The 25,354-nt window shown below is 48.9% G+C and overlaps 2 protein-coding genes across 5 annotated transcripts in view; one reads left to right on the top strand and one right to left on the bottom strand.

Annotated features, from left to right (window-relative positions):
• Nucleotides 1-68: 68 nt before the first annotated feature.
• On the bottom strand, nucleotides 69-20,796 carry LOC124467202 (F-actin-uncapping protein LRRC16A). 2 transcript variants are annotated; one of them, XM_047019391.1, is made up of 38 exons: nucleotides 20,353-20,796; nucleotides 18,823-18,920; nucleotides 16,154-16,204; nucleotides 13,983-14,042; nucleotides 13,421-13,542; nucleotides 13,038-13,135; nucleotides 12,439-12,509; nucleotides 11,921-11,994; nucleotides 11,734-11,809; nucleotides 11,537-11,625; nucleotides 11,196-11,290; nucleotides 10,625-10,711; nucleotides 10,390-10,493; nucleotides 9,913-9,990; nucleotides 9,370-9,446; nucleotides 9,085-9,189; nucleotides 8,769-8,838; nucleotides 8,401-8,482; nucleotides 8,195-8,294; nucleotides 7,943-7,997; nucleotides 7,302-7,474; nucleotides 6,962-7,030; nucleotides 6,769-6,862; nucleotides 6,542-6,640; nucleotides 6,195-6,323; nucleotides 5,814-5,951; nucleotides 5,418-5,593; nucleotides 5,118-5,205; nucleotides 4,676-4,870; nucleotides 4,494-4,560; nucleotides 3,922-4,112; nucleotides 3,517-3,626; nucleotides 2,734-3,169; nucleotides 2,365-2,401; nucleotides 2,120-2,269; nucleotides 1,739-1,879; nucleotides 1,059-1,214; nucleotides 69-953 (listed from the first exon to the last, which is right to left on the bottom strand). In XM_047019391.1, the coding sequence occupies exons 1-38, from the start codon at nucleotides 20,387-20,389 to the stop codon at nucleotides 784-786; spliced, it is 4,248 nt and encodes a 1,415-aa protein (XP_046875347.1). In that variant the 5' UTR covers nucleotides 20,390-20,796; the 3' UTR covers nucleotides 69-783. The 2 variants fall into 2 exon arrangements, with proteins under 2 accessions (XP_046875347.1, XP_046875348.1); XM_047019392.1 differs by lacking the exons at nucleotides 13,983-14,042; nucleotides 16,154-16,204; nucleotides 18,823-18,920; nucleotides 20,353-20,796 and having other exon boundaries at nucleotides 13,038-13,131; nucleotides 13,421-13,505.
• A 1,347-nt stretch (nucleotides 20,797-22,143) lies between these two features.
• LOC124467218 (protein MTSS 1-like) overlaps nucleotides 22,144-25,354 on the top strand; it is a 30,514-nt gene continuing 27,303 nt past the window's right edge. For all 3 annotated transcript variants that reach the window (XM_047019413.1, XM_047019414.1, XM_047019412.1), the window contains exon 1: nucleotides 22,144-22,660. In XM_047019413.1, coding sequence (XP_046875369.1) covers nucleotides 22,589-22,660 — 72 coding nt within the window. In that variant the 5' untranslated portion in view covers nucleotides 22,144-22,588. The remainder of the gene's footprint in view (nucleotides 22,661-25,354) is intronic.

Genomic DNA, 25,354 nt, shown 5'->3' with positions numbered 1-25,354 from the left:
TCAAACTTTTGAACCCAGGACTTTACTCTAAATGGCACAATATCCTTATAGTAATCAATAAGTCTTGATTGACTTGATGTTTTATTGATACAAATATGCACAGGATGTGTATTGACAGTAAATTACACAGATTACTTTGCTTTAAAATAACATGGTAGGATTCTATGCCTGGTAATAAACACTGAAAACATGTTTTGTAAAAATAGAAAATAAAAAATTATGAAAACCCATCACCAGACTTCTTCATATATATATATATATATATATATTCTTTAATTGCTCTCCCAAATCTTTAAAAGTTTAAATATATCTATGTGCCCGTACTAATGAACCCAATTCATTTAATAAACAAACATATTTCTCTCAACATGTTGATTACAAATATTTACATACATCAACACTCCAATCGATCACATATTAAAGTATGCCTTCGACAGAATCATGAATATCCACCTTGACCAGACCCTGATGGAGATATATCTTCTATATGACTCTCACTCTGTCTCCACATTCACCATGCAGGGTCGGTTTGTCTTCGGCCCATCTGAGGGTCGAACAATAGTTCAGTGTAAAACCTCTCATGTTTGGATCTTCTCTCATCCAGCCTCTACATCCTCCTCTCACTCGCCTGTGTATTGGTTCACTTCTATACACGGACTCACAACCATAGAGATGGGTCCAAGCCTCGACGACCTACACCTATCTATTGCTTTGAAATCCATGTAGGGGGATGTCGTAGTGTTCCATCCGGGGAGATGGATGGAGAACCAGGACTCTGTCTCTCTATAGGGGTACGGTGTCATCGCTGGCTTGGCCCTCCGAATCTCCAGGCCCCATCTCTTGTTTCGTGCCCAGGCCCGGGCTCTCCTCCTGGGGATCGCTCGCTGCCTCCTCCCCATCAGGGCCTGGAGGGCTGGAAGGCTCCAGCATGGACGGAGGCCTCACCACACGCACTGAGAGAGACAGCATCAGGGTTAGCATGGCTAAACGCATGAAGATGCAACATGATCACGTTGTATTTTTTGGACTTGACGCCAGGGAAAGATGACTCGACAAACCAGATGCAGGAAGGGACTTGGTGCGCTCTCGATCTACTTCCTGGTCATGTGACAGCTGGGCAGACCTCTTCAGTGAGGACCACGGCCTCTCGGCAACCGTGGGCGTGTCCGGCCCGAAGGCCGCATCAACCGGGTCGGACTCGAAGCTCGGCTCCACTGAGGAAGAGACCGAAGAGAGGAGGGGGAGAGGGACAGAGAGAGTGGAGGGATGAGGTGTGAGGGAGAGGAGGAAGAGAGGGATGGACAGAGGAGGAGACACGAGGAAAAGACGACAGACAGGAGGAGGCCCAAAGAGAGGGAGAGGGACAGTAAGGAGAGAGAGGAGAGAGAGACGTGACAGAGAGGTGGAGACAAAAGGAGAAATCATAGAGGGAGAGGCAGGAAAAAAAAGAGAGAAAAAGATGTGTGAGACACAAGAAAAATAAGGGTCGGAAGAGATTAGAGAGCGAGACGCTGCTTTCTTTACACTCAAACTCAAGAGTGGGGAACTCTCAAAGCTCCTAAATGTCCTCTCTACTTTGCCCTCGTCTCAAAATGCACTCCAAAAGTTCTGCAGGAGAAGGACAATGGGGGCGAGGGAACGCTAGAAAGACTCTCGAGATCCACCCCTATGCTCCGTGGAGAGGAGAGTGCAAGGTGCAGTGGGGGGGGGGGGGGGGGGAGTATGGAGATGCACCCACCAGCAGCCACGGGAGAGGGCAGGCCTGCCGCGACGCCGGAGGAGCCCTCTCTCTCCTGGTCCGACGACGCCCTCTTCAGGCGAGGAGCTGGAAGTGGAGCTTTGGCGGAGGCGTTGCCCATGGGGAATTCAGGCGAGCCATCTGAGAACGAGAGGGGCAGATGAACGAACGCTATGACGTCACACGCTAACCGCCGACCACCGGACCGAGAGATCCGGAGATCTGGGGGTCCGTAGATGACGTCAACATCTGTTTTCTTTCTCTCTTCCTCTTTTTGACAGTCACACACATTCTGTATCTCTTTTTAACTTTCCCGCCCCCCCTACCCCCCCGCACTCAAAATAACAAAGTTATTTTCCGAACCACCTCTGCTACACCCACCGAGGCTGTGGCTGGAGCTGATTCGAGGGCTGAGGGGTCCTGAGTTGAGGTGTGCCAGAGGGGGCTTGGAACCCTGGGGTGGAACTGGGTGGAGCCGGGTCCTGGGGTTTGGGTCAGGGTCTTGCCCACCCCTCTGGCTGTCAGGCTTGGCTGGGGGTTTAAAACAAATGAAGGTCAAGTCATACACTGTTAATTAACAGTAAAAAAGAGTCCGCTCGCTTTTAAACGGCATTAATGAATCTCACCTGGTTTCCCATCTGTCTTGGATAAGGGGGACTCAGACTGCAGAAACACACACAAACAAACATGGGATTGATTACATAACGTAGTTAGCAGGCAAGCAGTAAGCAACCAAGCTTACGGCAGGAGGGACACTGCAGTTCCAGAGGTGACCACTGGAGGGAGCCACTTCCACACAGCTTCACACAGTCCTCTGAACAGCGACAGAAGAAACACAGGTGTTTCCTGGGAGTACACGGGGTTGGCCCCCTTCTCTAACATAATAAGACAGGCATCAGCGCAATGCGGTCACGCTAGAGCAGGTGCAGAGAATGGATGAATCAAGGAAGCATTTCGAGAGTGTTTAGACACGGCCAGTGTCTCAGTCCACCCACCTTGTGAGCGGCCATCTTGGCTTTCATCTCAGCCAACAGGTCCATGCCCATGCCCCCCATGACGGGGACCCCAAAATGGCGTCCGGCGTGATGGCCCGCCTTTCCTTCCCCCTGGTGAGGATGTGATTGGTCCTCCTTAGGGGAGTCTGGGGTGGAGCACTTCCTGGACCTATCAGGGGAGGGGTCCCCGGGTTCCGCCGGCGGAGGTATGGGGAACTCGGTTGAGAGTTGGACCTTCGGGGACATGGGTTCCTCTGTTGCCGTGGCGACGGCGGCGGGGGCGGGGTGCGGAGGGGCGGAGCTGGCGGCCGCTCCCTGGCTCTTCTCGGAGCGCGGGGAGCACGACTTGATGAGGCTGAGGAGCCCACTCTTCCTGGATTCACGCTTCTTCTCCGCCCCTTCCTGGGAGTGGGTGGAGCTTCGCAGACTGGAACGTCTGATTGGAGAGGAGGTATTTACTGACTGATTTACTGTTAAATGATGTGTTTGGTTGACGGAGTGCTTTATTGGTAATTGAGCTAGACTTTGCTCCTTTTGTATAGTTAGACCACATATTTAAGTTTCAAGATTCCTATATGTTTAATGTTTGCACCTTCCTGCCAAAGTAAATTCCTTGTCTATGTTAACATTCATGGCTAATAAAATCCCTTCTGATTCTGAGTCATTTGATTGGTTGAGTGTCTTGTTTTTGTGACGGATTTACTGATTCATTGGTTGATTTGTAAATTAAACAATATTTCGATTGGTTGATGGCCTAGTTAGAAGATGGACGGTGGGACTCACTTGAAACTCAGTTTTGTGACTTTTCTGTGGAAGAACTCATCCACGCCCTCATCCACCTTTGCCATAGTGCAATTATCCTCCACTTCCTGTCCAGCCGACCTGCTGTCCGGCTGAGAACAGACGTCAGTAAGAGAGTTCAGAAACACAATGAGACGGGGGGGCGGGGAGTGGGGGGGGGAGGGGCAGGAGAGGGGGGCAAGGAGAGAGATTGGGAAAGAGAGAGCGCGCAGGAGAGAGATGCCAGGAGAGGTCGGAGACGACAGAGAAGTGAGGAGATGGAAAGGGAGGAGAGGGGGGGGGGGGGAGATAGAAGGGGAGGAGACAGAGGGGGAGGAGAGAGAGGGGGGAGGAGAGAGCGTGAGGAAGGTAGAGGAGCTCCAGGAGCTCCAGGGGGGAGGGTCTCACAGCGGTGCGGCTGGGCTTGCTCCTCTTCTGGGGTCTGGGCCGGCTCTTCGTGTGGTGCTCCAGCCTGTGGACCTCCACAGTGGGCAGCTCCCCAAAGTAGCCCTGCTCCTCCTCCAAGGGGGTGGGAGGGGGCGGGTCCTCCACGTGGATAGGCACCTCCTCCAGAGCCTTGTCAAGGTCAAACTCCATCTCTACGGAAACCAAACAAGGTATAACGCCATATCTTTGGAAAATCAAGCAAGGTCTAACTCTCGAAGGTCAAATCTGTCCGGCTCAGAGAAGGTGAGTTGTTGGCTCTTCCAGCCATTACATTTACATTTACATTTAGTCATTTAGCAGACGCTCTTATCCAGAGCGACTTACAGTAAGTACAGGGACATTCCCCCCGAGGCAAGTAGGGTGAAGTGCCTTGCCCAAGGACACAACGTCATTTGGCTTGGCGGGGAATTGATCCGGCAACCTTCTGATTACTAGCCCGACTCCCTCACCGCTCAGCCATCTGACTCCCTAGATAGCCAGCAGACCAGATCAGCCCTATCTTCTAGCTGATCTAGCTGCATACCAACACTCACCAAAGGCTACAGACACCGGCCGCAGCATTCTGCACATGATGCTCTTCCTCTTGGACTTGGGGGTCATCTGGGGGTCACACACACACACAGTATCAATGTAGAACATTCGGATCAAACAGTACAGTTTCACGCACGTGTACTACAGTATGACAGTGTTTTCTCCCATTCACAGTGTTTCATACCAGGCAAGTGTCCATCTCCTCCTGGATCTGGGCCTGGCTCTGGACCTTAGCATGGGTCTGGTTCTGGGCCTGGTTCTGGGCCGCTCTGGGAGCCTGGTTCCTGGCCTCGGGCTGGAGCACAGTCTCATCCAGAACCACAGTCTCCTGGGGCCCGTGGTGCACAAGAGGCTGGGTCTTCCTCAGGAGGTGCCCTGCCTGAGGAGAGGAGACGGGGGGGGGGGGGGGGGGGGGGGGGGGGGGGGGGGTGGGGGGGGGGGGAGGAAGAGAGGGAACGAGAGGACAGGAAATGAAAAGAGAGAAGAGGAGAGGAAATATTATATATTCATTTCAATATTAAAGAGACCTTATGGCAATATTGCTCAAAGATAAAGCACAGAGAGAGAGAGAGCCGGAGGCGAGGAGTGAGGGAGAATGGGGGTAGAGTGTTCGAACCAGTACTGACCAGCGTGTGCTGAGAGGCGGACAGGGACTCCAGGATCTCATCCACGATGCGGTCTGACAGCACTGAGGCCATACTCAGCTTCACCTCACTGTCGACAGGAAGTCACACAGGAAATGAAACCGTGTTTCACCGCCACATGTTCTCTCGTACCCCTCCTTCCCCGAACCCTTCAGCAGTCAAGCGCTGAAACATCCAACGGTCGCCCCGGTGTGACCCGTTGAGGCGCGCACTCACTCGAGCCAACGGAAACTAATAAGTGTGTGTGTCTGCGTGACTGTGTGTGTGTGTGTGTGTGTGCACCTGATCTTGTTGACGATGTCCACTCCAGCCTGCTCCAGCAGTGTGTTGGTCACGAAGCTGCGGGGGACGGCCATGCGGCCCGAGCCGTCCCTCACCAGCTCCTGACGAAGGCTGCTCCTCTTCAGCACGTGAGGGCACAGGCCCTCGGCCGTCTCCACCATCGACCGCAGCAAAATCTGGAGGGAGGGAGAGGAGGGAAGGAGGGAGGGAGGCACACGTAGAAAGAGAGAGAGAGAAAGAGAGAGACAGAGACATAGCAGGGACAGAAGTAGAGAGAGAGAGAGAAATGGGGGGGGGAGTATAACATGTATAGGAAGAGGGAAGTCCGTTCAGTTCAGCCATCGTGTAAAAAACAGTTCCAGGTGGAAGTGGAACTAACCGTGGTCAGTCTGTTACCTGTAGCTGTTCATCCATGACCCTGGCCAGCTCCCCAGCCATGGCCTGCAGCTGGTCCTGTACTGGGCCCACGTAGGCCTCCTCGCCTCCCACAGCCCCCCCAGGGGGCCCCCGCTGGTGGTACAGCTTAGGCAGAAGCTGAAAAAGACAACAAGAGAGAGAGAGAGAGATGTTTCCTATCCTTATAGTCTCACATCCCATGTATCATAGCCACTGTTACTGGTTCAAAGTTTGTATTGGGAGTTCTACCACCGAACTGGGGTAAAAGCTTCAGGATTTAAGTTGGTCAAATGTTTCGGAGTTCAAAAGTGTTTTAACAAAGGTTCCACGTATGGTTCTGATTTAGCCAAATGTTCTAAGAGGCTCATGTGAGGTTCTGACCGTTTTGGAGTTCCTGGCATCCTTCATGAGGTTCCCCGCTGCCCTCATGTCCTCCTGAACAGTATCTGACTCAGAGAACCGCAGGGAGTTCAGGTGGTCCTGCACCTTCACACACATCCGGTCCATCATCTGAGGAGGCAGGTCAGAGGTCAGAGGTCACTCCAAGATTCCACACAAGTCAAGATCGAGGTCCGGGTTTAGAATCGAAGAGAATGTTAGAGGATAACACTAGGGTCACACAGACTAGCATTGGGGGCACACACACACACAAGCCTTGAAAGGCCAGCCAGGTCAACGTGGGTCAGGGGTCATCGCGAAGTCAGCGGTGGTGCTGGGGGAGGGCTCACCTGCTGAGTGGTGGAGGTGACGATGCCTTGCTGCAGCCGGTAGGCCTGCTCCTGCAGGTACTTACGAGTCTCATGGTTCCTCAGGAGATACTGCTCCATCTGGACACACACACACACACATACACACACTAGACCTTTAGACACACTGGCTAACACACATCCACACACACTAGATGACTGGTCCTTCCTCCTACCGGGGACAGCTACAGTGACAGATGACCTCTGACCTTTAGCAGCGCGTCCTCAGTTTTGTCGGGGCTGGCCCTGAGGGCCTGGGCGGCATCGATGATGGGCATGGGCATGAAGCGGATGGTGTAGTTCCTGAGAGGAAACAAGAAACAGCACTTCCTGGTTCCATGGATGCACATGTCTGTTTGAGAGGTGAAGGGGTGAAAGGTCAGAAGTGACCGGCAGACATACTTTTCCAGGGCGGACGCCACATCCTGGAGACCCTGAGGACTGGTGTTGTTCTTGTCCCAGACCAAAGTCCTGTAGACACAGACAGTGTCAAGAAAGTGACATCCAAACAATATCAATAAAGGTACATACAGATATTGTCATGTAGATGCTGTCAACAAAGTTTGAAACAGGCAAAAATCTATAAAGCGACCTACAATGACATTAAAGTTATATACAGACAGTGTCAATAAAGTTACATAAAGGTTGACGCAAGGCGTCGGCCAGCCTCTGCACGTCCCCTCACCCTTGACCTGTGACCCCCCTGACCCCCGTGAACCCCCTGACCTCTGAGCTTGCTAACCTGAGCTTGGTGTTGATCTGCAGGGCCTTGGCCAGCATCTTAGCCCCCATGTCTCCCACGGCGTTGCCACTGATGTCCAGCTTGGTCAGACTGCTGTTGCTGCCCAGGGCGTTGAGCACGATGGTCAGGTCTGTCTTCAGCCTGGAGTCGGCCAGGGACAGGGAGGTGAGGGGCTGTGGAAGGAGAGAGAGGTCATGGAGAGGTACAAGCACCCAGTTGGTCTATTCTCGCTGCTGCCGTCTGGTGAACGTTAGGAGAGCATGCAAGCACGGACGAAGAGAATCACCACTATTTTCCCCCAGACCATTAGGCTACTCAACTATCAACCGTAATCGATTTGATATGTATTCATCGACACTCCAACACCCCATGATTATATTTAGATTCGGAATATTTCATTCTCTTGTTCCAGCTGTATATATTTCATCTCTGCTGCTAATGTTCTTTTTGATGACTTTCTGTTCACAGTGTGCACATGATAAATAAATCACTTGACTGGACTTGATAAGAGATACAGAGAGACGGAAAGAGAGAGAGAGACACACACAGAGAGAAGAGAGACTGGTAGACTGGAGAGAATGCAAGAAAGAGAGAGAAAGAGACAGAATGAAATCCTGCTGGCAGTACTACAGTTGACTTACTGACTCCTCTTCCTGGATCATGTGCACCAGGTTTTCCAGGACTTGGGACACATTCCTGATTGGACGGAAAACAACCGCTTACAAGGAGAACGAGAAACACGATTGGTTCCTTAACTGCTGAGTTGATTTTTACGTTAATAGGCTAACAGGTTTGTGTCCAATTGATTGATTGGTCATGGATCAGGGTTAATTGGTTGTTTGAACGGTTGCTCATTAATGGACTGCTTGACGGTTCTAAATCCTTGCACCTACTTGGACTTGATGTTGTTGAAGTTCTTCCCCAGGGAGAGATGCCTGATGGAGCGGTTCTTGGCCAGCCACACCAGCAGAGTAGTCAAGTCAGAGTCCAGACCTGAGCAACACAACAACAGTAATAGAACATATAACACGACAGATCTTACGGCTTGGTACTGCTTGCTAATGGGCCAGTGAGGAGAAGGGTGTGACTGTGTGGTCACCGTTGTCAGAGATGTCCAGGCTGGAGATGTTGGGGATCTCCGCTATGCAGCCTTCCAGGATCTGCGATCCTCCAGACCGCAGCTGGAACACAACAACAACACTTGACACTAGAATCATGGGATTCTTTTTTTATCAAACATTCAGAAATGATATTTTTGTGTTCCTGTATCAATACATAAATATAAAATGAATACAGGAATATTACTATTACTAAAGGAATACTGAAAATGTATATCAACCTCAGTAATAGGACATATGTACAATTACATTGTATTGCAATATTAGAATATCAAGAAAACTGGCCTTAAAAAATGGGGTAATTTAAGTGAACTACTCCTTTAAGTCATCCTGTGGAGGAGAGTCTTACCTCACAGCAGCTGATGTCCAGGGAGACATCACTCAGGTTGGGGTTACAGCCCATCCCCAGCAGCAGAGCCCTGGACACACCACACACACACACACACACAGACACACCATAAACACACACCACACATACACCACACACACACACGTTACTCTCTGAACACACTCTTTTACATCATGGACACCCCCCCACACACTAGCAGATACACAATCTGACAGAGACACACACACAATCACAGACAGACAGACAGACAGACAGACAGACAGACAAGCAGACAGGCAGACAGGTAGGCAGGCTAGCAGGCAGGTAGACAGCTTACTTGAGGGCCTCCAGTGGTAGTCTTGTTCCCGACATGTTGACCGTGCTCAGGGAGAGAGCACTGCTGAAGAACTGCTTGAAGGAGGGAGGGATGTCCTTACTCCTCCTGAGGGAAACACAAACAGCACCGTTAGTTCCCATGGAAAAGCCCCCTTCAGAGAGAGACTCTGTGGCCAGGAGTGTGTGTGTTGTCTAACCAGGTGTGTGTTGCGTGACCAAGCGTGTGTGTGTGTGTTGTCTAACCAGGTGTGTGTTGCGTGACCAGGGCTGTGTGTTGCTGTCTGACCTGTGAGAGAAGACACTCTTGGACATGTTGAGGACCGAGAGGTGCTTCAGGGATCCTTTCAGGAGAGAGGCACACACCTGCAGGAACACAGGAGAACCCAGCTCATCAACCCTGAACCAACCAGCCCTCTGGTCTGGAACACAGAAAGCAGCTCATTAACCCTGAACCAATCAGCCCTCTGGTCTGGAACACAGAAAGCAGCTCATTAACCCTGAACCAATCAGCCCTCTGGTCTGGAACACAGAAAGCAGCTCATTAACCCTGAACCAATCAGCCTTCTGGTCTGGAACACAGAAAGCAGCTCATTAACCCTGAACCAGCCTCTGGTCTGCCAGAGGACCTATCCCAAAGCTCAGAGTCTGCATCACCTCAACGTCCTCTACTTAGCATGCTCAGAATGACCTCAACATGACCTGCATGACACACTCAATCTCATCTCAACATCATCCACTTCACATTCTCAATGTTACCTGATAAGCATACTCAACATTATCTACATCATCATCACTACCGTCCCCCACCACACACACACACACAGCTCACCTGGTCTAGAGAGCAGTCGCTGCAGGAAAGGTCAAGGGTCACCAGGCAGTTCTGCTGACTCAGGAAACTGTGGAGGTTCTACACAGAAGAGACACAGTTCAGACCAAGGCTAAATGTGCCATGTGTGTGAGTGACTATGTATGTGGTTGTGTGTGTCCATGTGTGTGTGAATGCATGTCTAAGTGTGTGTGTGTGTGAAAGCGTGTCTATGTGTGTGTGTGTGTGTGTGTGTGTGTGTGTGAATGCATGTCTATGTGTGTGTGTGTGTGTGTGTGTGTGTGTGAATGTGTGTCTATGTGTGTGTGTGTGTGTGTGTGTGTGTGTGTGTGTGTGTGTGTGTGTGTGTGTGTGTGTGTGAATGTGTGCCTGTGTGTGTGTGTGTGTGTGTGAATGCGTGTCTGTGTGTGTCCATGTGTGTGTGAATGCATGTCTATGTGTGTGTGTGTGTGTGTGTGAATGCGTATGTATCTAAGATACCGGGAGGTCATCCCCTCTGAGAGAGTTGCCAGACAGGTCCAGGTGTTTGAGGGTGGTGGGCAGCACAGGGTTGGCACACAGGGCCAGGGCAAGACAGTTGGCACCTGGAAAACACCCCCACACGACAGGAAGTGATGTCAGGTGCTTGACAGGAAGTGACATCACAGAGGTGAGAGGAAATGACATTGTAGATTGGATGGGTTTGGTGTGTGTAAGGGCTGGGTTCAGATCCAACCTTTAGGGGACATGTTGTTCCTGGAGAGGTTCAGATGCTTGAGTCCCATTGGCAGCTTGGCCAGCTGTGCACTCAGAGCAGAGACTCCTGGGAAAACCACACCATGACATCATTGTAACGACACAGTGAGTAGATCAGCTATTGCCTTATGGTTCACAATTCTGTCTTATTATTCATTCATAAATCTGTGTTCCTTCTGTAACCTGTATCATGTTCTGAGAACAGTCGGGGGTCTATATTGTAATTTCCACCTGATTGAATAACGAACACCTGTTGGCTGAATGTTACCTTAGTTTTGTTCTTTCTACTATAAATTCTGTCCTCTGGCTTTCATAACTCAGAGAGACTTTTCTAGTATCACTGTGTGTCTGAACTGGTCGTTTTATGTTGAGGTGTTTGTTAAGCTCTCTCTCCAACAAGCTGGTTGTGGGGTACTTATAAACCTAGAATCTGAACTGTAGTCAAACCATTTTGATGGAGACCGACTTTCTTACACATGTTTGTGTCTGTATCTCTCTGTGTGTGTGTCTGTGTGTGTGTGTGTGTGCACATGTGCGTGTGTGTCCTGTACCCTTGTCCTCCAGGGAGTTGCTGGTCAGGTTGAGGGTGTTCAGGGACGAGGCAGGATTGTGACAGAGGGCAATGGCCAGCTTCTGTCCAAAGTCACTGAGAAGAGACAACTGACCTTGGTTACTTCCTGGTGTTTACATGTGTGTCTGGATGTGTGAGAGCTTGCATGTGTGTGCGTGGGTTTGCATGTTAGTGTGTGTGTGTGTATATATATCAGTTTGAGAGTATATATGTATGTGTGTGTCGGAATGTGTGTATATATGAGGGTGCGTGTGTATTTATACGCAAGTGTGTATGTGTGTGTGTGTGTGTGTGTGTGTGTGTGTATGTGTGTGTGAGCACCTTTTGAGCCCAGCATTCTCCAGCACCAGTTCTTCCAGACGAGCAGATCTGGCAACCACCCTGAGGATCTGCTCACACACATCTGTGGGCTATACACACACACACACACACACACACACACTCTTCATGTTACTGTGGGCTACAGACAGACATATACATGTATACAGACAGACAAGCAGACAGCTCTTTGAACACACCAGTCTGTAGTCCTTAGTGGAGAGCTTGGTGAACCACTGGTTGATCTCCAGAACTGCTATGATGGCCACCAGATCTCTGACAGGAGGAGAAAACATATTCTACACATGAACTCTGTGAAACTTCAACGTGACAGACAACGTGCACAAACACACACGCGCGCTCTCTCGCTCTCCCTCACACACACACCTGTTCTCCAGGTGTGTGAAGTCCTGCAGGTTCAGCTCTCTGGAGTCCTGTGTTAGATAGATGGTGTCCACATCCTGCAGAAACACACAGACACACACTAGTACACACTGACCATACTAACCTGCTGACCATAACAACCATATTAACCTGTTGATTTGACTCACTGATATGAACCCTGGCCCTTGACTTTAGAACACAGAGCAGTATAGAATATATGGAGACAATGTATTTAGAACTTTAAGATTCAAGAACCCTATAGAGCTCATCAAGGTTCTAATATAACCCAAAGTCTTTCAGCCTTGCCAAGAGTTCCATATGGAACCATATAGACCTTCTAGAACTGTTCTCTAACAGTTTTTACATTGTTATGGTTCTGGAAAGGCTACAAAGCCTTTCCAGAACCTTCTCATTTTTTCGTCTGCAACCTCGGCTGCGTTAGACGTTCTTGAGAGCACACAAAGAAGTAGTTTAACACGTCATATGGTTTACATCTGGTATTGTGGACATGTGATACTGACCCACTGGACCTCCTCCCTGTATGGCAGCCCCATCTGGTCACACAGACACCAGTACATGTGGGAGAAACCACCTGGAGGGGGAAAGGAAGCCTGGTTGTGTTACTGCCCAGACCATATAGCACATCATGGTGAGTTGACACTGGAGGAGGAGAAGTAGGAGGACAGGGAAGAGTGGAGGATGGGGGGGATGAGGAGAGGAGGTGGAGAGGAGAAGGAAGGATGAGAGGAAGAGGGGATGAGAGGAGGATGAGATGAGAGGAGGATGAGAGGAGGTGGAGAGGAGAAGGAGGATGAGAGGAGGATGAGAGGAGGTGGAGAGAAGAAGGAGGATGAGAGGAGGAGGAGAGGAGAAGAAGGATGAGAGGAGGATGGGGGGAGGTGGAGAGGAGAAGGAGGATGAGAGGAGGATGTGGGGAGGAGGAGAGGAGAAGGAGGGTGAAAGGAGGATGAGGGGAGGTGGAGAGGAGAAAGAGGATGAGAAGAGGATGAGGGGATGAGGAGTAGAGGAGATGGAGGGATGAGAGGAGGATGAGGGGAGGTGGAGAGGAGAAGGAGGATGAGAGGAGGATGAGGGGAGGAGGAGGAGAGGAGGAAGTTACCACAGGGCCCCAGGTCAGAGGCCTCCTGCTGCTCCCAAACTGCCTGGAGAGCTGCTGTCCTCTCTGGAGGAACCAGGCTCAGCTTCTTCATCACCTTCCTTACACACACACACACACATTCATGCACACACACACACACACACACACACATGCAAACACACACACACGGGCACGCATACACACGCATGCATACACACACCCACACGCCCATGCATTGCATACACACACACACACACAAGCACACACACACACACGGGAGGGAAACACATTTCTCCAATAAAGGTTTATGGTAACACCCAGCATCAGCATTTCCCCCCAGCAGGCTCCATGCAGGTGGTGCTGATGTGGATGGAGAGCCACAGCAGAGTGTGTGTGCTACCTACGCTGGGGACACCCCCGGGCAGATCCTGTGCAGACAGCCTCCTATGAGCCCCACCACCTCGTCCACCTCCTCCAGCCCACCCAGCCTCAGGCACCACTGGCCCCGCTCATGCTCCAGGATCACCTGCAGGGGGAGACACACACCGCGGAGACTCCAGGGCCTGTTCCGGGAGCAGGGGAGGGGGAGCGGGTGGAGGAGCAGGGGAGGAGGAGCAGGTGGAGGAGCAGGAGGAGGAGCAGGGGGAGGGGGAGCAGGTGGAGGAGCAGGTGGAGGAGCAGGTGTAGGAGCAGGGGGAGCAGGAGGAGGAGCAGGGGGAGGGGGAGGAGGAGCAGGTGGAGGAGGAGGAGGAGCAGGTGGAGGAGCAGGTGTAGGAGCAGGGGGAGCAGGAGGAGGAGCAGGGGGAGGGGGAGGGGGAGGAGGAGGAGCAGGTGGAGGAGCAGGTGGAGGAGGAGGAGGAGCATGTGGAGGAGCAGGTGGAGGAGCAGGGGGAGGAGCAGGTGTAGGAGCAGGGGGAGGAGTAAGGGAGGGGGAGCAGGAGGAGGTTTATCTCTAGGTGGAGTTACCTGGCTGGGCTTGGTGCTGGTGACCCCCTGGATGTCCAGGTAGTTGAAGGAGTGTTCGATCTGAAACCATGGAAACAGGATAGAGGGTTTAGGGTCCTATGTTCTCACTACAGCGGATTTTTACACACCTGTCCACATGCCGATAGGCCACTGTGAAGGAGCTTTGAAACATCTGTGCCCTGATTGGTCATAGGTATCCAATCAATTGTTGAGCTTTTGAGTTTGTTTTACAGATGAAAAATGGGCAAAGATTTTGAAAATATACACAGTCCAAAGCACAGGTACATTGACGCATAGTCAGTTTTAATAGGCTTTATTAAAATGTGGCTTTTCTCAGAAAAGTTGAAAATCTAATGTTGACTCAAGCATAACCTCTCTCTTTCAGTCTCTTTTTTTCTCTCTCACTTTCTCTCTTTCATACACACACACACACCAATCCGGCTACCCCCTCCCCCCCACACACACACAGCTGGCAGAATAACAGAGGAGGGGGAGTGAGAGGAGGGAGGATGGGAGAAAGGGGCAGGGGAGGAAGCGAGGGGGAGGGAGAGAGATAGAGAAAAAAAAGACAGAAGGAGAGAGGGTAGAGCGAGGGGGAGGGAGGGAGAAAGAGAGTGAGATGGAGGGGGAGAGGGAAGGTCAAACGAATCCAATGCTCCTGTCCTCCTAGAGCAGCCAGAGGATTTTCATCCCTCCCTGTCCCCTCCCTCTCTCTCCCTCTCTCTCCCTCTCTCTCCTCCCTCTCTCCCTTCCCTCTCTCCCCTCCTTCACTCTCTCCCCTCCCTCACTCTCTTTCTCTCCCTTCTTCTCACTCCCGCCCTCTCTCTCCCTTCCTCTCTCCAGCTGTTTGAATCCCTCCATTGTTCCCTCTCTCCTCCATAGGCAGATAAGCACCCAGAGACACATGTCTCTCTGTTTCACACACACACACACACACAAGGAACACCCAAGAGGGGAGAGACCCAAGAGGAAACATTATTGTCCTCCTGTATTGTGCAGACAGAAAGTCTGTGAGTAACTGATTCAATGTTTAGGTCATGAGTTTCAGTGAATTATACTAGATGTTTTCAGTTATGTTATGAGTGGCTGGACTGTTGTGCCATGGTGTGTGTGCCTCTGTGTGTGTGCGTGTGTGTGTTTGTGTGTATGAGTGTGAGTGTGTGCCAGTATGTTCATGTGTGTTTGTGTGTATGAGTGAGTGCGTGTGTGTGTGTGTGTGTGTGTGTGTGTGTGTGTGTGTGTGTGTGTGTAGGTCCCATCATAGACAGACATCTGATATTTTTACCCACAATGCAGCTGTAAATACAGCCTGTGGGAAAGAAAAACAGAAGAAGAAATACTCTGGAAATAGTCAAACCTAGAGGGGAAGAGACAGACAGGGGGAAGGGATGGAGAGAGAGGGGGAAGGAGAAAGGAGGGGGGAGAGGAGGGGAAGAAGAAGGAGAAGGGAGGAGAGAGAATGAGACAGAAAGAGGAGAGAGGGAGGAGAGGGGGTCGATAGAAAGGGGAGAGAGAAAGAGACAGAGAAAGAGAAAGGGGGGAGATTAAGAGAGGGGCGGAGAGACAGAGAGAGACAGAGAATGAGAGGGGGAGAGAGATAGAGGGGGGGAGGGAGAGAGAGAGACTGTGAGGCGACTGGGAAAGAAGAATTCCCAAAGTTCGGAAAAACAAGCAGGAACACGTCCGTAGACCAACCACACATTCCCATAGAGAAGCAGAGGGGGAGGAAAGGAGGAGGAGAGAAGAAGAGGAAGGGGAGACTGGAGCAGGGAGTGGAAGACTATGGTGGAGAGGAGCGGCTGGAAGAGCAGGGGGCGGGAGGAGGAAGAGGAGGAGGAGGAAGAGGAGGCGAAGGGGAGGAAAAGGAAGAGGAGTTGGGGGAGTCGGGCTATTAATCAGAAGGTTGTTGGTTCGATTCCCGACCGTGCCAAAATGACGTTGTTACCTTGGGCAAGGCACTTCACATGACTTGCCTTGGGGAGAACGTCCCTGTACTTACTGTAAGTCGCTCTGGATAAGAGCATCTGCTAAATGACTAAATGTAAATGTAGGAGGAAGATCAAAACTAGGATGAGGATGTGAGACAAGACGGAAAGAGGAACAAACACATTCTCACACACATCCACACGTACACATACATAAACACACACGTACCAACTCACAAGTCTTACCTTGGAGGGGATGCGTGTGGTGAGAAGGTAGGCTCTGTGGGACGCCAGCACCTGAGGAGAACACACATGTTTAAGACCAACCACTGTGTGTGTGTGTGTGTGTGTGTATATTGGGAGAATTCAATTAATGACTAAGATTTATTAGTCATGCAACTAATAAACAAAATGAATAAGATTATAACAGTTTTTTTAAGTTCATTTCCTGGATTGACTGAATTTAAAGATGACTGGTCCTTTTCACTTCCTGAATTGACTGAACTGAAAGGGCATTGGCCCTGTTCACTTCCTGGATTGCCTGAAGTGAAAGGGGATTGGCTCCTCCCCTGCTAAGTATAGACACCAAGGGTTTCTATCTGGTTCCATTAGTCCAGCTGCTATTATTGGGAAACACTACACACTACTCCTGGGGATGGGAACTGCTGTTCACTCAACTGGAAAAGCATGTGCTCACACACACACACAGAGGCTCTCTCTCTCTCTCTCTCTCTCCCTCTCTCTCTCTCTCTCTGTCTCTCTCTCACACACACACACACAAGCCTGGAAGTGAAGTTAAAGTCTGAGTTCAATATGTTGTTTAAGTACATGGCCTGGGAGGCCTACAAGAAAAGAGAGAGCAAGAGGGAGGGAGAGAAATAGAGAAGGAGGGAGTATGAGAAAGCGAAAGAGAGAGAGAGGGTCCGAGAAAATCGCAGAGCTGTGGAATGTGGGGTTTCGGAGTGAGGTCACACAAGTCCAAATATGAGCATCAACTGAGGTGAGGCCTCGGCCAATGGCTGTCTAGGAGGCCTGAGGCCAAACCCCCTTCTCAGATGTGGACAATCTGTTTCTGCTGAGTCAGAACGAAGGCTAAGGTGCCAGGGGAAGGGTTGGCAACACCCACACAACTCTCTTATCAAATAACTCATACATCAAAGAGATTCTGTTCAGAGTAGAACATTGTTTCAGTCAGATGTGTCTGAAGACAACACACTGTACAGCTTTGTAATTTCACCACCTGAAGCTACATCGCTGTAATACCAGAATACTAGCTGTATGACTGTAATACCAGAATACTGTAGCTTTATGACTGTCATACTAGAACACTGTAGCTGTACCACTGTAATACCAGAATACTAGCTGTATGACTGTTATACCAGAATACTGTAGCTCTATGACTGTCATACCAGAATACTGTAGCTTTATGACTGTCATACTAGAACACTGTAGCTGTATGACTGTAATACCCGAATACTGTAGCTGTATGACTGTCATACCAGAATATTGCAGCTGTACCACTGTAGTACCAGAATGCTAGCTGTATGACTGTACCAGAATACTAGCTGTATCACTGTAGTACAAGAATACTAGCTGTATAACTGTTATAAAAGAATACTTGGTGTATGACAGTAATACTATAATACTGTAGCTGTATGACTGCAATACCAAAATACCTGTAGCTGTACCACTCTAATACCAGAATACCTGTATCTGCCAGCTACAATGTGGAGTTCCTGGAATGTGGTGCGGGTGTTCTTATCTGCTAACACCCCGTGGGGGTGGGGGGTGGGATTGTTGTGTCAAGTCCAGACAGGAAGAGAGGAGGGTTAAGGAGGAGCGAAGAGGTGAGGAGGGGAGGAGAAAAAAGGAGGAAAGGACTGCCAGAAGGGATCATCCCTAAACATTTAGTCTCTGGTCTTTTCCTCTGGGTGGGGTTAGGGTGAGAAACAGAGACACAGTAGAGACTGCGGAGAGACTAAAGCGGTCTTGTCATCTGCACACGGTGGGGAAAGAGACGTGTGGTTACATGTAAACAGATACGGTCAGGTCCCACAGTTACTCCCTTCCTCCCTCCCTCTATCCCTCCATCCCCTATTGTTCTTTCTCTTACACAATTACCTCTGACAAGGGGTTCGGGTGTCTGAGGAGAGTTAGGAGAGGGAAAGAGAAAGAGAGAGAGACAGAGAGAGAGAGAGAGGGGGGGGGGGGGGGGGAGGCAGAGACGGCAGTCATTCATTTCCTTGCTTGCTCATTACTAAAACTGCAGCAGTTCAAATCCTGAAGACAAAGCTTGATGAAACTTGTGTGAGGCCACACTGAAGATCTCCAGAGGGGGCGCTTGCAACATCCTATTCAAGGTGTGGCTGTATGGAGGAGATTACAGATAATGGCCACGTTCTAATACTTTCAAATTATTCCTTCTTTCTTTCCTTCCTTCCTTCCTTCCTTCCTTCCTTCCTTCCTTCCTTCCTTCCTTCCTTCCTTCCTTCCTTCCTTCCTTCTTTCCTTCCTTCCTTCCTTCCTTCCTTTCTTCCTTCCTGTCTCCCTGCCTGCCTGCCAGGCTGTCTTCCTTTCCGATATGCTTGGAGCAGCACAGATACACTGTTCTCACAAGTCACTAAGGTGTCTGGAGAAATAGTATGTCAAAACAAAAAGCAACTACGTATTTATGAGAGACTGTTTATCATTACATCTTTTCAGACCAGACAGGTGTCGAGCGTGACCAACTTCTAATACTTAATAAATTCATCCTTCCTTCCTATCTTCTTTCCTTCAGGCGATCCCTCATGAAGAAAACATGAAGGAAAGAAGGATGGCTGGCTAGAAGGAAGGAAGGAAGGAAGGAAGGAAGGAAGGGGAACAAGTGAAGAAAGGAAGCGATGACGTTAACAACAGTTTTAGAGTATTCTTACCAGAACTCGATTCTCCAGCTTGTCAGCTTTGACCTCCAGCTTGACCATCTTCCTGAGGGACAGCTTGATGCTGCGCCCCACCGCCTCCCTCACACTCTCTGATTGGGGGGGGGGGGGGGGGGGCAGAGGAGAAGGGGGGGGGGGGTGGAAGGAGGAGAAGACATGAGAGAAGTATCGTCACAGGGAAGTCTGACGTGAGATTGGGAAGTGCCAATACCCGGCTCATTCAAATGGCGCCAGATGGCCGAGGCACTTCACCCTACTTGCCTTGTCCCTGTACTTACTGTAAGTCGCTCTTGATAAGAGCGTCTGCTAAATGAAAATGATGAAAAATGATGTAATGTAATATAAATGTCATCCCACCACACAGTCTGGATGCTGCTCCCAGCTTGCTGGTCTGCTCCCAGCCTGCTGGTCTGCTCCCAGCCTGCTGGTCTGCTCCCAGCCTGCTGGTCTGCTCCCAGCCTGCTGGTCTGCTCCCAGCCTGCTGGTCTGCTCCCAGCCTGCTGGTCTGCTCCCAGCCTGCTGGTCTGCTCCCAGCTTGCTGGTCTGCTCCCAGCCTGCTGGTCTGCTCCCAGCTTGCTGGTCTAACAACTATAACTTCCTATGGCTCCTCTAACAACAATGACTTCCTATGATCCATCAAACCACTTCAACTGGAGAATAGATGGAACAGAAGAAGTAGAGAGAAAAAGAGAGAGAGGAAAAGGAAGGGGGGGTTGCAGAGAGATAGAGAGAGAACTATGGTGTTCTTCTGTGAAGGCCATCGTGAGCGGTTTTGTTTTTCAGTGAATCTTGGTGAGGATGACATCATTCTGGAATTCTCCTGACTCCGGGCATGAGGTCGTAAACGGATCAGAACACCACGGAATAGGCCAGGAGGGTTCCAACCGGCCCACGGTTCCAGCTCAGACACACACGCACACACACACACACACACACACACAGAGCCACAGCACATGTGGTAGCCAGTCCTCAGAACACCCTATCAATGCAAAACTGTTTTCTTGTTTTGATGGCGTTTATAGTGCAAACACATATACCCATACACCATACCAATATGACTTGCACTGCCCGCTACATGGACTCACCACAGACACACACCAACGAACGCGAGCGCGTGCACACAGTGGAATTTGACAAGACACACCTTTAGCCAGAACCAGAAGGTCCGAAAAATCAGGTACAACATCAAAACCACAGTCCGCCCAACCAGCGAAACAGGTTAACCTTAACAGTAACATTACTGTAAAGTTAAGGCGACTTGTACCGTTACAGAAAATGTGTTACTTTACTTCAAGGCACTTTGCTGTTGCAATACTATATGCCCGAGAAAAAGTAGCCTAACTGATTAGAAGGTAAACAAAGTAACTAAAGCGCACATTGTCACCTTGCAGCCGTTTTACAAATGTAGCCTAAGGCCACATATCTAAAACATATATTTATAGTTTACTACATTGGAAAACTGTAAGTGATAGGCTAGTAGTTGCAAATAAAAAACGTCATAAAAATATTTCTTAGTCTGCATACCGAGCAAATCTTTAGTTAAATCCGTTTCGTCCGTCATGTTAGCCACTGGGTGAAGTTAGTTGTATTGTCCGGGATTAATTATTATGACGACCGAAAAAAAAAAATGCTGTCCATCGATTTTACTCTATTTATTGCCTGTAGAATCTTGTCAACCTGACGCTTCTAACTTTCCTTTCTCCATAGCTTAGACTCCGTTCGAAGCACGTTTGTATCCGCGCAGTCTTGCGAAAGTCTCCCCGATGATAACACTTAAATCAGGAAGTGTGAAAATTCTTCCCCTCGAGGAATTACTATCGCGCACTATACACTTCTTCGCGAGGCAGCCTCGGTGGGTTCAGGTTGACATCTTCGGTCAGCCCGTGATCCCTCCTTTCTACAGCCACGGAAGGCTCGCACTATCTTTTCAGAAAACGAGCCACCTGGTGGCACACTGGAAGAAACATAGAAGCAGAGAAGTTGGGTAGCCTATCGCATCTGGGCTTCGGAGGTTTCGGAGCTCTGTGAGTTCTACAAACTTGAAAATCGGGATTCGCAGATATAAACCTTTTCTGCGCGTTGGGGAATCAGGTATCGAAGATTCTAATCGTTTCTGCGCTTTGGAAAATCAGGTTTCGAAGATACAATCTACGTAGGCTATATTCCGCGTTTACATCCACTTTTACACTTGCAAATCTTTTTGAACATATTTCCCTTATTATAGGCTACTATTGTATCTTATGTTTTTTTTTGCATTGTAATTGAGATGTTTGGGAGTCAGATGGCTGAGCGGTGAGGGAGTCGGGCTAGTAATCAGAAGGTTGCCGGATCGATTCCTCGCCGCGCCACATGATGTTGTGTCCTTGGGCAAGGCACTTCACCCTACTTGCCTCGGGGGGAATGTCCCTGTACTTACTGTAAGTCGCTCTGGATAAGAGCGTCTGCCAAATGACTAAATGTAATGTAAATGTTATTGTTACCGTACCTGACATCTGTTTCTTCACTGTGCTCCTCTGAGCACCCAAATATAACTATGCACTTCTGTACCTTGATCCTACATAGGCCTGTATTCTATGCTTTATGCTATGTCGTTTTGGATTAAGGCGTTTGCTAAATTGATCAAATGTAAGCTATTGTAAATGATATGTTGAAGTAAAGAGTTCCATGATTTTGTCCACACGGCATCTGAACACACAACATTTGGGGTGAACATTTGGGGTGTTTTATTTAACGTTTGTACACCTGTGGTGTTCCCAAATCAAACATTTCAGAAATGTATGGATGAGACTACAATTTGTGTATTAAAGGGCTGGGGTGGTGGGGGTGGGGGGTTAGACCGGGAACACATCATTAATTCACATGAAACGAACACAAAACGAGGGTTAATTAATTTGTAGTTCATTCATTGCTCTCTCTGAAAGTGAAGCGCGGACTAAACTCAAATTCAATTGACCAAAACAGCCAATAGGTGGCAATATATTCATATGTATTCTTGTAGCCTACGGGTTTCCACTCAAGAAAAACTAAGGACTTTGTTTAATACAAGTAATTTAATTTAATATTTCGCGGAGATGGATAAACCAGCGCTTTATTTGACTATAATGGCATTCCAAAGTCTTTATTTTTTATTTTTTTATATTTCATTTAAATCTGAAATGAGAAATTACGACAGTCACCTTTGAGCAAGTTAATAAATTCACATGCTGAGGAAGAAGAAGGATCGTAAATTTGGATTCTGAGACTACCCATAATAAATCAGTGTGATAGGGGGCCAAGGCGGGGCCACACGGTCGCGCGCTCCCTCCCAGGCTCGCGCGCACCCAGGTCATCGTTTGTAGCTCACACGCACATCTCGAGCTCCGTCGCTTCTTCAAACTTAATGAAGACCCGACTCAAGTGCGTCCACAAGACTGCTGAAACAGGTCTTTTGTTGATAACGTTCGCTTGACAACGGTTGGGGTTTCCAGGACACTAAGCTAACATTTAATTATATTGTGTCTTTCATTATGATTTTGACGCAGAAACATGGATTTTATCGCAGGGTGGCATCTAACGAGAGGGTTTGACGTCGGTGTTTTGCTTTCCATCGCATGGGAGAGCTGTAAGCAACCGAGGAAGGAGATCGCAGGTGGTCTTTGAACGGATATCTGTCAAAAAAGAGAGACAGTTTTGCTCGAGCCTACGGTAGAATTAATTAGGACACCGGGAGACAGATTTACAGAACAGTGTTTGGCAGAAACAGTTCAACGGAGTGTTAAAGATGGAAACGGTAATTGAAAGAGAATGCAGTGCGTTGGGAGGACTTTTCCAAACAGTGATTGCAGACATGAAGGTAACTCTCCCATAATTCTTTGTGTGGACTATCAATTTCTATCAAATGGTTTTTGCTCTCGTTTCTACCCCTATTAAAGACTGGTTGTAAACCCATCCTTGCACTACTGTACATTGCTTACAGCTGATGTTTAGTTGAATTCCGCACAGTAAACTACTAATTAATAAAAGATGCAACATGAGGAAGCAATTAACGCAAAACCTGAAATAAATCTCGTGTTTCCTTGCATCTTAGTGGCTTGTGCATCCCTCGCTGCAGAGTGCTATGCGGGTTGGGTGTGTGGTTGATTCATTGACAGCGAGCGCGTTTGTCGTGAAAGCCACCAGCCAAGACCTTTATCGCAAGGCCATTTCCAAGCACGAGACGCGCGGCAAACGAGTATCCGCTAAAGGCGTATAGATAGCTAGATAGAGGTGTAGTGACGTAGCCTGGAATGCCCTTTCCGCACCCCAACGCAGGATATGCGCTTAAAAAAAACGCTTCTACCATGAAGCTATACCATTTTTTATGAGTAGTTTAAGGTCACTTATGCCATGAACTATACTATTGGTCTGTATAAAGAGTTGTTGGATACGCGTTTACAGTTGTGAATGGAGGAGGGTTGGGGTGGGATGAAACGCCTAGTCACACCTGTTCAGTTAAAGCAACAGGGAGAAAGAGAGAGAGAGAGAGAGAGAGAGGGGGGGGGGGGTGGAGAGAGAGAGAGAGCGAAAACAACAAAGAGAGGGAGCTCGACAATAATAAATTCAGTGAGAAAAATAGAGAGGGAGACCTAGGGGCATGGCAGGTGACTTAAACGGGGCGTGAAGGTGAACCAGGTAGCAACAGACGCAGCAACAGACACAAGCACCACGGTGTTGTGTCAGAGTTTTCAAGTAGGCTATCTTAAAATGCAACGTTCCCGGTTCCCGCTGTTAACAAACCCCATGAGTAGAATACTGGAACTGAAATGTGCCTCAGCGGAGACATTATGATTTAGTGATCCACTAATGGTAATACTTTGTACGATTAAGCGTTTGTGAAATTGTGTTTGTGTGTGTGCGCAAGGCATTTCCAGGGAGTGTGTGTGTGGACGTGTGCAATTGTGTAAGCTCTTGTTGCGTGTGTGTGTGTGTGTACTTATGGGTGTGCGTGTGCTCTGTACCTGTGTGTGTGTGTTCATGTGTGAACCCTACTCTGCATGTGTGTCTTTTCATTAGTGTACTCTGTCCTCATGTTTGCTATTGCCAATATTGACTCTTCAGTTGAATGAGACCAGGATGGGTGGTGTATGTGCGCGTGTGCCCTATGCGTGTGTGCCCTTTTGTCTATGCGTGTGTGTGCTCTCTGTATGTGCTCTGTGTGTGTGTGAACCCTGTGTGTGTGTGTGTGTGTGCGTAGACACTGCACGCACAGGGCATTCAATACTATTATGTATGGAGTGAAACTGACATCCTAACCCTCATCTATTTAGCTGAGACCAGACCCACTCCGCATTCCTTCCTGTGTTAAATGGGCAGTCCACTCAAAACACAGAACCTCCCTGTGTTAAAGGAACAGTCCACTCAAAACACGGACCCAACCCCTCTCCCTCACTCACACCAAATGGACGTTCAATAAATAGAAGGACATCTCAACGGGGGGTAGGCTTAGGTATACTCCAGGAAATACACAACATTTCCGTTCAACATAGTAAAATCCAGTTCATGAATGCGTGGTAAATTGATCGAAAACACAGACTATTTCATGTTGTTCCCAACTAGACTGTGGACGCATAGAGGACGACTCAGCGCTCTTCCCTCATGTTAATGCTCTGGTTTAATATAGCTCAGCAGAGATGAGCGATGTGCTCTGGCTTTGCCCATTATCATTTCAGTCCGAGCCGTTCTAATCACTCACTCCCATCATCCTGTGACTGACAGGAGGGTGGGAGGGTGTGGAGTGTGTGTGGGTGATAGTGTGTATGGTGGTGGTGATGAGGATAAACATGATGAGGAGGAGGAGGAGGATGTTGTTGCTGGGTTGCCAGGGAATGTGCAGCGTCATTGCCCTGCCGTCCGCTGTCAAGGTAACGGCTACGGCGGCTGTAGCCCCAGATGAACAAGAGGAGCCCGGAGAACTGCGTTGCCAGGGCAACGTTGCACGCTCCCCTCTCTGGAGGTGGGTGTGTCTGAGGTGGAGTTTGTGTGTGTTTGTGTATGTGCGTGTGGCAAGAGAGATGGAGATACGGCATCAACAACACATGTCAACCATCACAATGGTGTTGTGGCTCTCGGGGTCACACAATGAACCTTGTGTTTGTGTCCTCCTCTGATATAAATGATGATGTCATGTTGATATGAAACAGTATGATACAGTATGATATGATACAGTTTGATATGATACAGTATGATATGATACAGTTTGATATGAGACAGTTTGATATGATACAGTTTGATATGATACAGTATGATATGATTCAGTTTGATTTGATACAGTTTGATATGATACAGTTTGATATGAGACAGTTTGATATGATACAGTTTGATATGATACAGTTTGATATGATTCAGTTTGATATGAGACAGTTTGATATGAGACAGTATGATATGATTCAGTTTGATATGAGACAGTATGATATGATTCAGTTTGATATGAGACAGTTTGATATGATTCAGTTTGATATGAGACAGTTTGATATGAGACAGTTTGATATGAGACAGTTTTATATGAGAC

Source organism: Hypomesus transpacificus, chromosome 4 (genome assembly GCF_021917145.1).
Source record: "Hypomesus transpacificus isolate Combined female chromosome 4, fHypTra1, whole genome shotgun sequence".
In the NCBI taxonomy this organism is placed as follows: domain Eukaryota; kingdom Metazoa; phylum Chordata; class Actinopteri; order Osmeriformes; family Osmeridae; genus Hypomesus; species Hypomesus transpacificus.
Note: the sequence above shows the minus strand (reverse complement) of the source record. Positions and strands in the feature narration are given on the sequence as shown.

Excerpts from the sequence above, each read along its gene's own strand:
- LOC124467202 (XM_047019391.1), bottom strand. The coding sequence starts at position 20,389 with ATGACGGACGAAACGGATTTAACTAAAGATTTGCTCG. Across the intron at positions 13,136-13,420 it reads TGCCCGGGGGTGTCCCCAGC|GAAGGTGATGAAGAAGCTGA; the intron begins GTAGGTAGCACA and ends TGTGTGTGTAAG. Across the intron at positions 11,995-12,438 it reads ACAGGGAGGAGGTCCAGTGG|GATGTGGACACCATCTATCT; the intron begins GTCAGTATCACA and ends GTGTTTCTGCAG.